The sequence below is a fragment of the Oncorhynchus tshawytscha genome, linkage group LG06, assembly GCF_018296145.1.
Source record: "Oncorhynchus tshawytscha isolate Ot180627B linkage group LG06, Otsh_v2.0, whole genome shotgun sequence".
In the NCBI taxonomy this organism is placed as follows: domain Eukaryota; kingdom Metazoa; phylum Chordata; class Actinopteri; order Salmoniformes; family Salmonidae; genus Oncorhynchus; species Oncorhynchus tshawytscha.
Window position 1 is genome coordinate 67,667,140 of NC_056434.1, and position 17,210 is coordinate 67,684,349.

Here is a 17,210-nt window from a genome sequence, read left to right on the forward strand (position 1 = left end):
GGGACCTTCAATGCTGCAGAAATGTTTTGGTACCCTTCCCCAAGTCTGTGCCGCGACACAATCTTGGCTCTGAGCTCTACGGACAATTCCTTCGACCTCATAGCTTGGTTTTTGCTATGATATACACTGTCAGCTGTGGGACCTTATATAGACTGGTGTGTGCATTTCTAAATAATGTCCAATCAATTGAATGGACCAGTTTCCATTGATTATCCTAGAAACATCAAGGATGATCAATGGAAACAGGATACACCTTACCTCAATTTCAAGTCTCATAGCAAAGGGTCTGAATACTACCTACATTTTTATATAAACACACATTCGCAACAATTTTGTCATTATGGGGTAGTGTGTGTGTGTAGGTTGAGGGGAATAAAAATAAATAAAAAAACATTTTAGAATAAGGCTGTAACGGAACAAAATGTGGAAAAAGTCAAGGGGTCTGGATACTTTCCGAATGCACTGTATATATGGTCTGTCTTGGGCAATTAATATTACAAATTATGTAGGCTGTGTGTGAGAAACTACCAACCTCAATATTAGGTGTGTGCATTGTCTGGTGAGATTACAAACATGTCACCCTTCATAATTCTAAAATACATTTATTTATGGACAGGAAAACACAGGAATCAATAAACACACAGATCCGATTTCTGCAAACAAGAATTAACAATGCAACAGGGGAATGTTTAGTATTATTTTTCTTTTAACAGCACATACAGCAAACAATGTAAACATCATTTTCTTTCGATAGTAATTACAGCAACAGAGGCCAAAAAGAAATAAGCAATCACAGTTCACACAAAGGTCTATATCTACAATAGACAATTTCAAGTGGCCCAAAAGTTTGTCTAATATCGAAACCCTTACCTCATGCCTATAAAAGTAAACATTTAAGTAACAATGGTGTTCGGTCTAATACATTAAAGTACGTCATGACACTTTGACCTCCTAGGTATTTGGTGAAGTCCTACAATTTCAGATATGGTTAAGTAGTCATTTCCCCCCCCATCTGAAATAAGTGAATGAAGTGCCATCTTCAGGGTGACAAACATATTGGACAAATTCAAACCATTGAAACGTAAAAGAGAACATAACAATTCCAGTCAAGCTCGAATGTATAGGATGTTTTTATATTTTTGGAAGGTTGAATTTAGTTTAGGTGGGGACAACATTCAAACAAAACCTAGCAGTAAAATACCCCAATAAATAAACAGGATCATTCTTTGATTTAAGGGCAAGTTCACATCTCTGAACAAAATGAACAGTTACAATCAGACACTATCCATACAAGTTTCTGGACACAGATACAGTAGAATACATCTAGAGGGAGCTGAGATCATTGCTCTGTTCTCTGAGTGGTCGGGGGGGGTCAACACTAGTCTAAGGGGGTCGGAGCAGCTGAAGGCGCTCAGTGACGAGCGGCAGACTCCCTTGGGTAGAACTCGGCCAGGGTGCTCTGGGGAATCCTCTTCAGCATCTCTTTGGGGAAGATTCGGAGCAGCTGCCAGCCAATGTCCAGGGTCTCATAGACGGTCCTGTTGTCATAGGGGCCTGAGGGATGAGGTGACAGCATTTTAGGTCTCGAATGTTAAGACATTTGACAATATTCCTTATGACGACTAGTTGACAATTGACTTATTGTGGTTTAAATAGGAGCATAAATACAACAATATTCCCCAGTGATTGAGATCTTTTTCATAACACTTGTTGTAGTCGACTCAAGTCAACGTCAGGTCATGGTGCTAACATGTCTGAAATGCACCCCACCCTACCTCACAGCTTACTCTGTCGGGAAAGGTATTATTGATGGAATAGATATTAAGTCAATCATATGGTGTCACAACAGATTTACATGCAGTATATCCCTGTGATGCATAGCCTACAATAGTGCAATCCCTACTTTTCAATCTTATCAAATCACATTTTATTGGTCGCATACACATATTTAGCAGATGTTATTGCGGGTGTAGCGAAATGCTTGTAAATCATCTGAAGGACAAGACGACCGAACTCTTGTTCTTTGCCGAAAAGATGGCTCCATTTGTCTCGGTTTCAACAGAGACAAGATATGCAAAAGTCTGACATGACACTTGCATTTCACAGTATTTTAATTTTATTCAGTAGACTCATCAATTCTAATGAGATTCTAATTTTAATGGATCGCATTAGGCTTTGACTCAAGGATATTCAGGCTCACTATACACACTAGGCTGGATGGAAAAGCTCACAAATCCTTGCTTTAGCAATCTCATCACTCCAAGGACAAGTGTGAGAATAAGTACAGCATAATGCTTTGATGACACACGTCGCTGAATGACTTGTTGCATCTGACACCAAGGTGTTGAAAAAGACTGACAGTATGTATCTGACATGAAGTTTGCCATTGGTTTTGCTGATGAAAAATAATCATGCCTGAAGGCATTGAAAATAGCTTTTACTAGATTTTTACTCAATGTACTTCAGGAAGTAGCAATAACAGCATGCAATGCCAAATAGGACATGTCTTGTCCTTTGTTAGAGCTAAGATCTGTCAAAGCGCAGTAAAATACATTTCAAAATCAAGCTATGCAACATTTTATAATATTCAATAAGATTATTAATCCAATAATACTATTTTTTTGTATTTTATTGGGCAAAATCCATCTCCATTTTAATATCACACTTGAATGACAGCGCTATGCAGGGTGGATTTCTGGTAATAAGGTATAATAAGGTCAGAGAACTAGGGCAACACAAAATGGGTCACGATTTCAAGGAATGAGTGGAATGAAGGTAGCATAAACATAAGATACAGGAGAAGCCAAGGTGGCAAAGGTATAATATCTCATTTAACGTAACAGTATTTAGACAAGTAAATAAAATCACCAGACAAGATCTCAGAGCATGCGAGTGTCAATGACCCGGCCGAGTGCAGCCTAATGCCTCCCACTTAACGGTGTGAAAAGACTGCCAACACTCCCATTTATTCTGTTACCAAATACCTGACCCCAGGGGAAAGTCACATACAGTGCGGTTGCCGTGCTCCTGTTTTCACCACATTTCATACAACCATAATTTCAGGTTGTTATTGTAAAAGAGAAGTGTATTTTCAATGACTTACCTGGTTCAATAAAGGTTCAAATTTTAAAATAGTTTCAATAGCCATGCGCTCTGCATGTGGTGCTACTGTCATAGGTCGAGTCTCATCCGTTTTTTCAGTGTCTTACCCTGAGCGATGAAGTTCTTCTCAAACTTCTGCAGGAACTCCAGGTAGAGCAGATCATCGGAGGTGAGGGCCTCCTCTCCGACCACGGCCTTCATGGCCTGCACGTCCTTACCAATGGCATAGCAGGCATACTGAGAGGGACAGAGGAATGGGGATGGAAAGAGAGAGAGAAGAGTGGGGGAGGTCAGAAAGTTGAAGCCGTTCTATGCAACAAACAATTCATGTGAATTGTGGTTCAATTGAATTTAGGCTTGGTTATAGAGGATATTTTGGCACTGTGCAGAGTGACAATAACTACCAGCTGGTTGGAGACATCAGCATGGTCTTTACGGGTCATTCCTTCACCGATGGCGGACTTCATCAATCGAGACAGAGAGGGCAGCACATTGATGGGTGGGTAGATCTGAAGGGAAAGCATGAAATAAGAGAAGTCAATATTCAACAAAGAAATAGTAAACAAATTATGATTGGACAATGTCAGGAGAGAGAATGACAGTACTCAATAGGTAGAGACACTACTTAATAGCGAGGTCACAAGGGGTTGTTCGGAGACGTATAAGCGAGAATGGGAATACCTGTCTGTTGTGCAGCTGTCGGTCCACATAGACCTGTCCCTCAGTGATGTACCCAGTGAGATCAGGAATGGGATGGGTGATATCTGGAAAACACAGTTTACATGGAAGTCAAGAGATAATATCCAGGGTTCAAGTCACGCTAAATCAAGTCGCCTTTATCAAACAGATACACGCCCACATTCAAACACATGCACAGTCCTAGATCACTTTGCCCAAAAGAAATGTCAAGAACCAGGCATACACTTTAAATGACTACAACTTACAGTTTAAGGACATTAAAATAAGTGTTTTGATCTACATCCCAAATTTAGTGCTCTAAAATATGCTGGCACAAATGTTCAGTTAAAAAGGGGGGACTCCCATTCGAAAACAGACTGGAGGCCCATCACAGAAGTTGCTATAGTAACAGCAAGCATAAAAAAATATCACTTTCTTGTGCTCGTCAAACCCAGACGAAAACAGGAGATTCAATGGAATTGCTCATGTAAAAAGCTAATAAAAATTTATATTTAAATAAATATATTTTTTAAATGATCTAGGTTGTTTTTCCCCGGAGATAAGCCGGCATATGTCTTACCATCGTTGGGCATGGTGAGGATGGGTATCTGCGTGATGGAGCCGTTCCTGCCCTCCACTCTGCCGGCACGCTCGTAGATGGTAGCCAGATCCGTGTACATGTAACCGGGAAAACCACGACGGCCAGGGACTTCCTCTCTGGCAGCTGACACCTGGGGAGACATGGCACATACAAGTGAGCCATAAGTGGAACCAGGGTATAAGAGATGGGACCCAGAACACAAACTACTCCACTTCTGAAAATGTAATTCTAACAGCGTATGATTGAATCAATGAGCATGAACCCATTCATTCATTTATAGTAAGGCTTCCCTAACTCAGTCCTCGGAACCCCAAGGGGTGCACGTTCTGGTTTTTGCCCTAGCACTACAGAGCTGATTCAAAAACAGTCAACTAATCATCAAGCTTTGATCATTTGAATCAGCTGTGTAGTGTTAAGGCAAAAACCAAAACATGCACCCCTTGGAGTCCCGAGACACATACAGTACCAGTCAAAAGTTTGGACACACCTACTACTCATTCAAGGGTTTTTCAGATTTTTTTTATTTTTTACATTATACAATAATAGCGAAGACATCAAAACGATGAAATAACACAGGGAATCACGTAGTATGCAAAAAGGTGTTGTAAAAATCAAATTATATTTTACATTTGAGATTCTTCACAGTAGCCACCCTTTGCCTTAATGATAGCTTTGCAGACTCTTGGCATTCTAAACTCAGCAAAAAAAGAAATCCCTTTTTGAGGACCCTGTCTTTCAAATATAATTCATAAAAATCCAAATAAATTCACAGATCTTCATTGTAAAGCTGTGTGAAGCCAAGTGTCGGTATAGAGACAAAGTAGAGTCGCAATTCAACGGCTCAGACACGAGAGGTATGTGGCAGGGTCTACAGTCAATCACGGACTACAAAAGAAAAACCAGCCTTGTCGCAGACCACGATGTCTTGCTTCCAGAGAAACTAAACTTCTTTGCTCGCCCGAGGACAATACAGTGCCACTGACATGGCCCGCTACCAAAACCTGCGGGCCCTCCTTCACTGCAGCCAACATGAGTAAACCATTTCAACGTGTTAACCCTCGCAAGGCTGCAGGCCCAGACGGCATCCCCAGCTGCGTCCTCAGAGCATGCGCAGACCAGCTGGCTGGTGTGTTTACGGACATATTCAATCAATCCTTATACCAGTCTGCTGTTCCCACATGCTTCAAGAGGGTCACCATTGTTCCTGTTCCCAAGAAAACTAAGGTAACTGAGCTAAATGACTACCACCACGTAGCACTCACTTCTGTCATCATGAAGTGCTTTGAGAGACTAGTCAAGGACCATATCACCTCCACCCTACCTGACACCCTAGACCCACTCCAATTTGCTTACCGCCCCAATAGGTCCACAGACGACACAATCACACTGCCCTAACCCATCTGGACAAGAGGAATACCTATGTGAGAATGCTGTTCATCGACTACAGCTCAGCATTTAACACCATAGTACCATCCAAACTCGTCATTAAGCTTGAGATTCTGGGTCTCGACCCCGCCCTGTGCAACTGGGTCCTGGACTTCCTGATGGGTCGCCCCCCGGTGGTGAGGGTAGGTAACGACATCTCCACCCCGCTGATCCTTAACACTGGGGCCCACAAGGGTGCATTCTCAGACCTCTCCTGTAGTCCCTGTTCACCCATGACTGTGTGGCCATGCACGCCTCCAACTCAATTATCAAGTTCGCAGACAACACTACAGTGGTAGGCTTGATTACAAACAACGAGACGGCCTACAGGGAGGAGGTGAAGGCCCTCGGAGTGTGGTGTCAGGAGAATAACCTCACACTCAATGTCAACAAAACAAAGGAGATGATTGTGGACTTCAGGAAACAGCAGAGGGAGCACACCCCCTATCCACATCGATGGGACAGTAGTGGAGAGGGTGGAAAGTTAAGTTCCGTGGCGTACACATCATGGACAAACTGAAATGGTCCACCCACACAGACAGCGTGGTGAAGAAGGCACAGCAGCGCCTCTTCAACCTCAGGAGGCTGAAGAAATTCAGGTCGTCACCAAAAACCCGCAAACTTTTACAGATGCACAATCAAGAGCATCCTGTCGGGCTGTATCACCGCCGGGTACGACAACTGCTCCGCCCACAACCGTAAGGCTCTCCAGAGCCTATTAGAGGGTAGTGAGGTCTGCACAACGCATCACCTTGGGGACACTGCCTGTTCACCCCGCTATCACCCAGAAGGCGAGGTCAGTACAGGTGCATCAAAGCAGGGACCGAGACTGAAAAACAGCTTCTCTCTCAAGGCCATCAAAATGTTAATCAGCCATCACTAACATTGAGTGGCTACCAACATACTGACTCAACTCTAGCCACTTTAATAATGGAAAAATTGATGTAATAAATGTATCACTAGCCACTTTAAACAATGCCACATTATATAATGTTTACATACGCTACATTACTCATCTCATATGCATATACTGTACTCTATACCATCTACTGCATCTTGCCTATGCCGTTCGGCCATCACTCATTCATATTTTTATGCACATATATTGTTATTAATTCCTTTACACTTGTGTGTATAAGGTAGTTGTGAAATTGTTAGGTTAGATTACTTGTTAGATATTACTGCATGGTCGGAACTAGAAGCACAAGCATTTTGCTACATTAACATCTGCTAACCATGTGTATATGTGACAAATCAAATTGGATTTGATTTCATTTAAAGGGTTTAAACACTGTTTCCCATTCTTGTTCAATGAACCATAAACAATTAATGAACATGCACCTGTGGAACAGTCGTTAAGACACTAACAGCTTACAGACGGTAGGCAATTCATGTCACAGTTAAGAAAACTTAGGACACTAAAGAGGCCTTTTTACTGACTCTGAAAAACACCAAAAGAAAGATGCCCAGGGTCACTGCTCATCTGCGTGAATGTGCCTTAGGCATGCTGCAAGGAGGCATGAGGACTGCAGATGTGACCAGGGCAATAAATTGCAGTATCCGTACTGTGAAACGCCTAAGACAGCGCTACAGGGAGACAGGACGGACAGCTGATCGTCCTCACAGTGGCAGACCACGTGTAACACCAGCACAGGATTGGTACATCCGAACATCACACCTGCAGGATGGCAACAACTGCCCAAGTTACACCAGGAACACACAATCCCTCCATCAGTGCTCAGACTGTCTGCAATAGGCTGAGAGAAACTGGACTGAGGGCTTGTAGGCCTGTTGTAAGACAGGTCCTCACTAGACATCACCGGCAACAACGTCGCCTATGGGCGCAAACCCACCGTCGCTAGACCAGACAGGACTGGCAAAAAGTGCTCTGCACTGACGAGTCGCGGTTTTGTCTCACCAGGGGTGACACCATTCTGTATACTTCTGGCCTTTCTTTGGACACTGTTAACAAACCTCGAAAACGAGCTTCAATGCCATATAACACTACTTCCATGGCCTCCAACTGCTCTTTAAAAAACGCTAGTAAAACTAAACGCATGCTCTTCAACCGATTGCTGCCCGCACATGCCCGCCCATCTAGCATCACTACTCTGGATGGTTCCGACTTAGAGTATGTGGACAACTACAAATACCTAGGTGTCTGGCTAGACTGTAAACTCTCCTTCCAAACTCATTAAGCATCTCCAATCCAAAATTAAATCTAGAATCGGCTTTCTATTTCGCAACAAAGCCTCCTTCACTCATGCTGCCAAACATACCCTCGTAATACTGACTATCCTGCCGATCCTTGACTTTGGCGATGTCATTTACAAAATAGCCTCCAACACTCAACTCAGCAAATTTGATGCAGTCTATCACAGTGCCATCCGTTTTGTCACCATATACTACTCACCATTGCGACCTGTATGCTCTTGTTGGCTGGTCCTCGCTACATATTCGTCGCCAAACCCACTGGCTCCAGGTCATCTATAAGTCTTTGCTAGGTAAAGCCCCCAGTTCACTGGTCACCATAGCAGCACCCACCCGTAGCACGCGCTCCAGCAAGTATATTTCACTGGTCACTCCCAAAGCCTATTCCTCGTTTGGCCGCCTTTCCTTCCAGTTCTCTGCTGCCAATGACTGGAACAAATTGCAAAAATCACTGAAGTTGGAGACTTATCTCCCTCACTAACTTCAAGCATCTGCTGTCAGAGCAGCTTACCGATCGCTGCAGCTGTACACAGCCCATCTGTAAATAGCCTATCCAACCACCTACCTACCTTATCCACATGTTTTTTTCCCGCTCTTTTGCACACCAGTATTTCTACTTGCACATCATCTGTACATCGATCACTCCAGCGTTAATTGCTAAATTGTAATTATGTCGCCACTATGGCCCATTTATTGCCTTACCTCTTTACTTCATTTACACACACTACATACAGATTTTCTATTGTGTTATTGACTGTACATTTGTTTATCCCATGTGTTAACTCCATGTTGTTTTGTCGCACTGCTTTGCTTTATCAGGTCGCAGTTGTAAATGAGAACTTGTTCTCAACTGGCCTACCTAGTTAAATAAAGGTGAAATAAAAAATAAATGGTCAGATTCACGTTTATCGTCGAAGGAATGAGCGCTACACCGAGGCCTGTACACTGGAGCGGGATCGATTTAGAGGTGGAGGGGCCGTCATGGTCTGGGGCGGTGTGTTACAGCATCATCGGACTGAGCTTGTTGTCATTGCAGGCAATCTCAATGCTGTTTGTTACAGGGAACACATCCTCCTCCCTCATGTCGTACCCTTCCTGCAGGCTCATCCTGACATTTACCCTCCAGCATGACAATGCCACCAGCCATACTGCTCGTTCTGTGGATGATTTCCTGCAAGACAGGAATGTCAGTGTTCTGCTATGGCCAGCGAAGAGCCCGGATCTCAATCCCATTGAGCACGTCTGGGACCTGTTGGACCGGAGGGTGAGGGCTACGGCCACTCCCCCCAGAAATGTCCGGGAACTTGCAGGTGCCTTGGTGGAAGAGTAGGGTAACATCTCACAGCAAGAACTGGCAAATCTGGTGCAGTCCATGAGGAGGAGAGGCACTGCAGTACTTAATGCAGCTGGTGGCCACACCAGATACCGACTTACTTTTGATTTTGACCCCTCCTTTATTCAGGGACACATTATTCCATTTCTGTTAGTCACATGTCTGTGGAACTTGTTCAGTTTGTCGCAGTTGTTGAATAGTGTTATGTTCATACAAATATTTACACATAATAGGTTAACTGAAAATTTAAAAAAGCAAGTTTCTTTTTTTGCTGAATTTACACACACACACACACACACACACACACACACACACACCCTCTAAAGGAGGACAAAATAATAGGAATTGGATTTGACTAGTAACACTGTACTATATTCTCATTTAAATCACCTGTTGTGAAGTGTTATTCAAATCACCAAAAGGAGGTCAAGCACTGACATTTTCTCAGCAGACATAGTATAAAATAAATGACTCGGAACCCAGGCCAAAGCACTGTTCAAATTGTTCAGTTAGTTGAATTCAGAGCAGACAGGCACTTGCATTCAAAGGATGGAGATAGCCAACACTTGTGAACTGTGGATTAAATTCAAAACTCGACCTTCGAGCGGGTGAATGGGAAAATAAGTTAAATGTTAATGCCCCTTGTCAGTCTTTGTAAGTGGTTAAATACCCTACAAGCCAGTCTTAGCTGAGGCTTTACTGAAACAGCACGTGTGCCCAAGGTTACAGGCAGACAACAAGGGAGCTATGTTTTCAGGTGAACATAAAACATTTCAAACTCTCGTGAGGCTGGAATATTGAAAACATCAAAATATGTTCTGCTACATAAGGAATATTACAGGCATAAAAGAGATGAGAAGGTCTGTCTCACCACATAAAGCTTCACACTAAGCTTTTAAGAATTAAGTTGAGGCATTTCCAGAAGGCCACATTATCCTGCCTTTCACGGAGAACACAAAGGGACATTAGAGAGATCATCAATTGGCCAACACCTCCTGAGATGTTTAGGAGCCAAGGTTTGGTAGTCCAAACGACTTCCTCTTGAAATAGTGTTACTATTGCTGGGCGATTCTGTGCTAGTTATCAACATATGTGCAGGGGTTAAAGCAACAACAAAAAATCCCATGACTGAAACTTAAGTCTATCTCAGATCGATTGTCTGCGGCCAAGTTAACTTTCTTACATGAAAGGGGAGGTTATGATCATCACTATTTTATAGATAGAGGATAATTTTGTACATGTATTAAACAGAGTTTGACCAATTCCAGTCCCCTTGCTTAGGGGGTCCTAAACCATGCTTCAAACTCGTAAAACTGCATTTGTAAAACGATGTCACGTGCAATTTTTTTTAAAGAGTAGAGAAATAAACATGGTAGCAATGTAAAACTGGTATCCAAAACTGCTTTCAAAAGTGTTTTCCCACAAATGCATTAAGAATTGTTGTGCATTGACTGCTTGTCAAAATGCGTTTCCTTCAGGTAGCCTAGTGGTTAGTGTTGGGCCAATAACCGAAAGGTTGCTAGATCCCCGAGCTGACAAGGTAAAAATCTGTCGTTCTGCCCCTGCTGAACAAGGCAGTAAACCCACTGTACCTAGGCCAACATTGTAAATAAGAATTTGTTCTTATTAACGGACTTGCCTAGTTAAATAAAGGTTCGAAAATATATAAATATTTAAAAATAATAAAAAATAATAAATGTAATTTAAAACAAATTACAAATTTAAATTACATGGCATTTATTTGAGAATATATTCGTAGAACAGACATGCTTCGGTCTGTATTCGGCTATGTCATCTCCATAGCCTAATAAATTATCTTTTGGGGTTTGACTGGTCTGGGGGTTGATCACTTACAAATCTCATGGTCTTGACTCGGAGTTGCCAAATTGGGAATTCGCAGGCTTTTCAGCAGCCTTGGCATCACCAAGGTGGGCGCCTTATGTTCGGCAATGGAGGACCAGTACCTATGGAGGAGCGGGTCCTATGGAGGAACTGGCCGTCAGAGAAGCAGATGCGGTGCACTAATCAAGCATTCCGGGCCTGTTAGACAGACCGTCTTTGTTTCTCTCTGACTGTACCATCGACGCCCCCTCCGCTAAAGCTTCGCTGCCTTTCCAATCCAAACTGCCTCAACTCTTCCAAAGCCAAATTGAATGTCTCCATCTCCACCATCTCAATTTAAAATAGTTAGTTTTTTTTATTTTAAATGCGTTTTCAGATTACAAGTTAAATCAATAATTATTAGGAATTATTATATTTAAGATGTCCTTGACTGACATACCAAGAAGTGATGCATTTTATTAGAAAAATTCCACACGCATGAAGGCACAATCAGGAATTGGGGTGTGTGGTTCAATGGAACACATTCTATCAAAATAGTTCTATGAAGAATACTCTAGTTGACTGTAAGAATTATAATAGGAGTTATTGCTTAAGGAAGGTTATTCTTCCACTATTGAGGACCAATATAATAGAAGGCAGCACTGAAGATTTGGAAGGTGGTAGTGTGGACACTATATGGAGGACCATCTTTACAGAATATACCCACCTGTTAACCTGCATAGGACTATTAACAATACTGTTTGGTCATACAAATGAGGCCATGTAACATCTTTCAGGTTGAAAACCTTGATGCAGATACCTAGGTGTCATTTCCACCCCCCATGTATTTCCTTGGTGTGGAAAGCACATGTCCCACCTCTGAGATTATTCCCCACCTCATTTACTGTGTCAAGGTCAGCTTTTGTGGGATGTGGAGGTGTTCAATACCACATCCATGTACGCCGTACTGACTACACTAACTGGCACATTGAATTTGCGACACCCATAATCAAAAGAAAAGTTATGGCTCTCAAGTGTATACAGAATTAAGGTGCAAGTCTGACACTAAAAAGTAATTCGTTTTTTTTTTCAAGAGTAAACAGCAGACTTCCTTGAGTTAGTTTGGTTGCCCACCTCTCTCAGAGCTTCGGCATAGGAGCTCATGTCAGTCAGGATGACCAGGACATGCTTCTCACACTGGTAGGCCAGGTACTCAGCTGAGGTCAGAGCCAGGCGAGGGGTGATGATGCGCTCAATACTGAGAAAGGAAAGACAAAGGAAGGAATTAAAAGGTTTCCACCATTAACATAAAAAAGGTAGGGAAAGACAAAAGACTAATAATACTCTGTTGAAAAGGTGAAAATGACAGGCTTGCCTTTATACAGCAATATTTTAGACACCTTATTGCCTTGAATTCCTGATTCCTTAGATGTACCATGAAAGCATTACTTATAGGAGGGAGCTAGTGCACAGAGCTTATGCACATAAACTCACGTGGGGTCGTTGGCTAGGTTCAAGAACAGGCAAACATTGTCCATGGATCCATTCTCCTCAAAGTCCGACTTGAAGAAGCGAGCAGTTTCCATGTTCACCTGAAAAGATAGGTAGGGCAAAAAAGGTAGGTTCGTGATTACATACCAAGTTGATAGTAGAAGGCCTTGAACATTCTTCAACAAAGCAGGAATATACTGTATAAGAGTCGCCCACGGACAAGAAAAAACACACACGCCTATATCAGAAAAATGAGTGTCAGTCTGCAATTATCACAAGAAATGAAGGCAAATTCTTCCTAAACAGCATACAAAGAGCAATGTACTGCAAATAATGTTGCAGCTTACTGGATCAGTTGCTTTCTACTCAGGGTAATTGTACATGTTCTGATCGTATGTGAAAACATGGTTAAGTGTTAAGGCACTTTCTCACCAAGTCTGATTTTTCCCCCTTCCCGAATAAAAATAGATATGGGATTCATGAAAGATGGGATAAAAAAAATTCAAAATAATAACATTGAGGATATATTTTTTTATAGACCAAAGTATGAGCTATGTAAATGTAAAGGAACACCCGCCTAATTAAAACCTTATTTCATAAAATGCACCTAACTGGATTTCTGGCAACTCCATCAGACACCACTTGAGTATATCTGATTAAAAAGATGTCAGGCTATTCCATTAAAACAACTAGAGCCTACTCGCACTTTGTAACCAAAATTAAATTTTTTAATTTGGCTTCAGAGTAGATGACATCACCCCAGTATTCCTAATTGGCCAATGCATCCCGTGTTGTGCTTTGCCATTCCACTGCCAAAGAATAGCAGAGCACCCTTTAATGGTTCAAACAGCCGACCGCTCAGTCTTACCAGTGCTTAGCAAACTTTAAGGAAAAAAATGATGTTTGACCAAATACAATGTTATTTTACAGAAAACAAAATTGGCAATGGACTTTCAGCATGCTTACAGGGTAGGGCACTCAACATGCTCGGCACCGACACAAATGACCGATGATTGGCTGAAAGAAATTGATAATACGATTGTGGGAGCTGTTTTGTTAGACTTCAGTGCAGCTTTTGACATCATTGATGAAAAAAATTTAGGTGTTATGGATTTACATCCTCTGCCTTATGGATTGAGTGCAACTTAACAGAACACAGAGGGTTTTCTAGAATGGAAGTCTCCAATGCCAATTCGGTTGAGTGTGGTGTACCGGAGTTCTTGAGCTAATTGCCGTTTTCTGTTTTTACTAATGACCTTCAATAAAAGCATGTGTCGATGTAAGCTGACGACTCAAATGTATACACGTCGGCTTCGACAGTAAAATAACTTTCACCTTTAACATAGCGCTCCAGTCAGTTTTAGAATGGGTGACTAGCAATAGGCTGGTGCTAAATATATTTATTTAACTAGGCAAGTCAGTTAAGAACAAATTCTTATTTTCAATGACGGCCTAGGAACAGTGGGTTAACTGCCTGTTCAAGGGCAGAACGACAGATTTTGTACCTTGTCAGCTCTGGGATTTGAACTTGCAACCTTTCGGTTACTAGTCCAATGCTCTAACCACTAGGCTACACTGCCACCCCCTTGATCTATCTTGATCTATTATTGAATAATGTGGCGATTGAGCAAGTTCAGACAACTAAGCTGCTGGGTGTAATCCTAGATAGTAAGCTGTCATTGTCAAAACATATAGACTCAATGGTTGCTAAAAAGGGAAGAGGTCTGTCCGTGATAAGGCGTTGCTCTGCTTTCTTGACATCTCAATCAACCAGGCAAGTCCTACAGGCCCTAGTTTTGACCCACCTGGACCAGGAAAAAAAGACCTAGGAAAATTGGAGTTGGTCCAGAACAGAGCAGCACGTACTGCACAAGGAGGGAGAATGTCAATTTCTTTGGGCTCAAAGTTGAGGAGAGGCTGACTACATCACTATTGGCCTTTGTGCGAGGTGTTGAAGGTACTGAACTGTCTGTTCAAGTTCGGACACTCATCGGTATCACACAAAACATGCAACCAGACGTCTCTCACAGTCCCCAGGTACAGAACAGAGGCTGGGAAATGCCCAGTATTAAAATAGAGCCATGACTACATGGTACTCCGCCACCCCAGGTAACTCAAGTGAGCAAAAAAAAAAAAAAAAAAAAAAAGATAAATGAAGCAAAAACGTACAGCACGACAGGGACTGTGATGAGACATTTTTATATATATATATATATTTATTATATTGTATTATGTATTGCAGGGGTAGGCTACCCCTTCCTGGTGTGCTGCAGGTAATGAAGGATTTTGATCCAACAAGGCACCACACCTGACCAACTGAGCTAATTGATCAGTTCAGTGATTGGCTCCATTCAACATCTGGTCTTCCAGGTCGGTTAAATCAAGAACATGAAGTACCTGCGGCCCTCCAGGACCAGGGTTGCCTACCCCTGATGTATTGTTGTGTTCTGTATATTATGTCACCTATTTATTATATGTTTTGTTTTCTGTTACGACCCAAGGAAGAGTAGCCGCTGTGTTGGCAGCAGCTAATTGGGGATCCTAATAAAAGGCTAAAATACTACAGATGGATGGACCTCCAGGGCTACTTAACAGTGAAGTACCGTGCTACAGACATGCCCTCTTTATGAGAGTCACACAAGCGTGCATACATTTCTCATTGTAAGAAAACATTATAGCATAGGCCTATACCAGAGGTTCCCTAACTTTTGGCTCGTAACCCCATTTTGACAGTACTTTCGACAGTATTTCAATCTCAATGAAGTTGAGGTGACAAATGCATCAAAGGTAATATTTTGGTATGATCTTCTGTGTAGAAAATAACAATTGACAGTGTGCTTTCACACCCAGTCTGATTATGTGCCTGATCTTGTCCACTCTGTTCTAATGAGTCCTGTGCAGCTTGTGGGCATTGTAGAGACACAGTGTTCCTGACATTAATCTTTCAGGGATATTTTGTAGCTTAAAAACGGTTCAAAAGATAGAGCCACATTTGTAGGAAGAAAACGCTTTGTTTATTACTGACGTCACCCCGGTTCTATGAATCAAGCACAATTTCTCGCCAGAGTTTCACTCATGACTCCAGGTTTAAATCAGACCAGCCCAAATGGGGTCAGGGACTCCAATTTGGGAATCAGTGGCTTGTACAATGTCTGAGCCATGTTTACATATTGATTTTACACATATTTCACTTTATTTTAGTGTTGTTGAGTAATTGTGTAATTTAAGAATTCATTGTGTTATTCCTGATTGTGCTGTCCGACATTATATGACTCAGGAATAAACACTTGTCTTCTTTATTCAAGTGATACAGTATACTACATAGCAATTTTGGTTTTCCTCAGTTGCTTTGACTAAATCGTAATTAAAATGAACATATTTTAACCAAAATTAATACTCTATTTTTTTTCTATATGGGAGATAGCGTTGACAGGTTTTGGTTGTGACCATGGTGATATCAAAATGTTTGTTTTTTAAAGTATAAAAAGTAGAGAACTATTCAGACCATAAGTGGTCTTGTTGCGCTCCACGTGTTCCCATAGTATAGCTGACCCTGCTCATTTTTTACTCATAGAGGATTTGACAAAACTGACAGAGTTGACCGTAACTCCAGAGATAAATATTCTTTAAAGTCATGGGATCCTTTGTCAGTTAATGCAGAATTTTTCTAACTTTTTGGGAGTTTGAAATGGTGATCCTTTGCTCCGGACAAGGACAATTCCTGGCACAGAGCCGACATTGAACTGAATAATACAAACTAATATTTAGTAAACAACAACCTATTTCCCCTTATAAAGTTCCCCTAAAAGTAATTTTAAGATCAAATTATTAAACAAAATACATTTCAACTAAAAAAAAAAAAGTGGTTTCCCTGTCGGACAAGGATTGTCCCAACCTTCAAGAATCCCGAAATATGAGCACATCTTGTTTGATGCCTTTCACACGAAATATCGTCCTGCTGCAATCCGTCAATTATTTAGTCGGAACTAGGGTTGACCGATATTTTGGGAGACCTCTTCTACCAGCTCCTACTCCAAATATTGCGAAAATCGATAGAATCGTTTTGTGGCATTAATTACTGAATCATTCCAGACTGCCATTTATGTGCTTATTTATGCTATTAGTCTCATTCTCATTAATGGCAACATAATAAGGCTTAGTAAATTCATTTAGACTTCATTTTCAACATAATGATACAGCCTTAACTGATAAAACTGCATAGTTTAGATTTAAAGTTCAAATAGAGTAAAGTCTTGCATATCACGATATATCATAAATGCCAAATATTCAAGTGAATCATATCGGCCCAATCCTACTCGGAACAGGTTTGATTGCGGAGTTCTCACAAATGTGAAAATAGACCGTTGACCAAAAGAAAGTGTTGTCTGGGAGACGCATTCTGCCACTGACAGGCTGTGCACGGCCACTGACAGGTTTGGTTGTGTAAATTCAGAATTTAATACATTTCTTTCTTTGTACGTTTGCAATGCATCAGCGCAACAATTCCATCAATCTAGCACCACCAGCCAATGCGATCACACCAGAGTC

General features: G+C 41.6%; 1 protein-coding gene across 1 annotated transcript in view; it reads right to left on the reverse strand.

Moving 5' to 3' along the window:
* Positions 1–586: 586 nt before the first annotated feature.
* Positions 587–17,210, reverse strand: part of atp6v1ba (ATPase, H+ transporting, lysosomal, V1 subunit B, member a) — a 49,441-nt gene continuing 32,817 nt past the window's right edge. The window contains exons 8-14 of the mRNA XM_024424712.2: positions 12,666–12,763; positions 12,306–12,429; positions 4,361–4,511; positions 3,784–3,866; positions 3,507–3,611; positions 3,210–3,339; positions 587–1,554 (exon numbers count right to left, since the gene is read on the reverse strand). Coding sequence (XP_024280480.1) covers positions 1,412–1,554; positions 3,210–3,339; positions 3,507–3,611; positions 3,784–3,866; positions 4,361–4,511; positions 12,306–12,429; positions 12,666–12,763 — 834 coding nt within the window. The 3' untranslated portion in view covers positions 587–1,411. The remainder of the gene's footprint in view (positions 1,555–3,209; positions 3,340–3,506; positions 3,612–3,783; positions 3,867–4,360; positions 4,512–12,305; positions 12,430–12,665; positions 12,764–17,210) is intronic.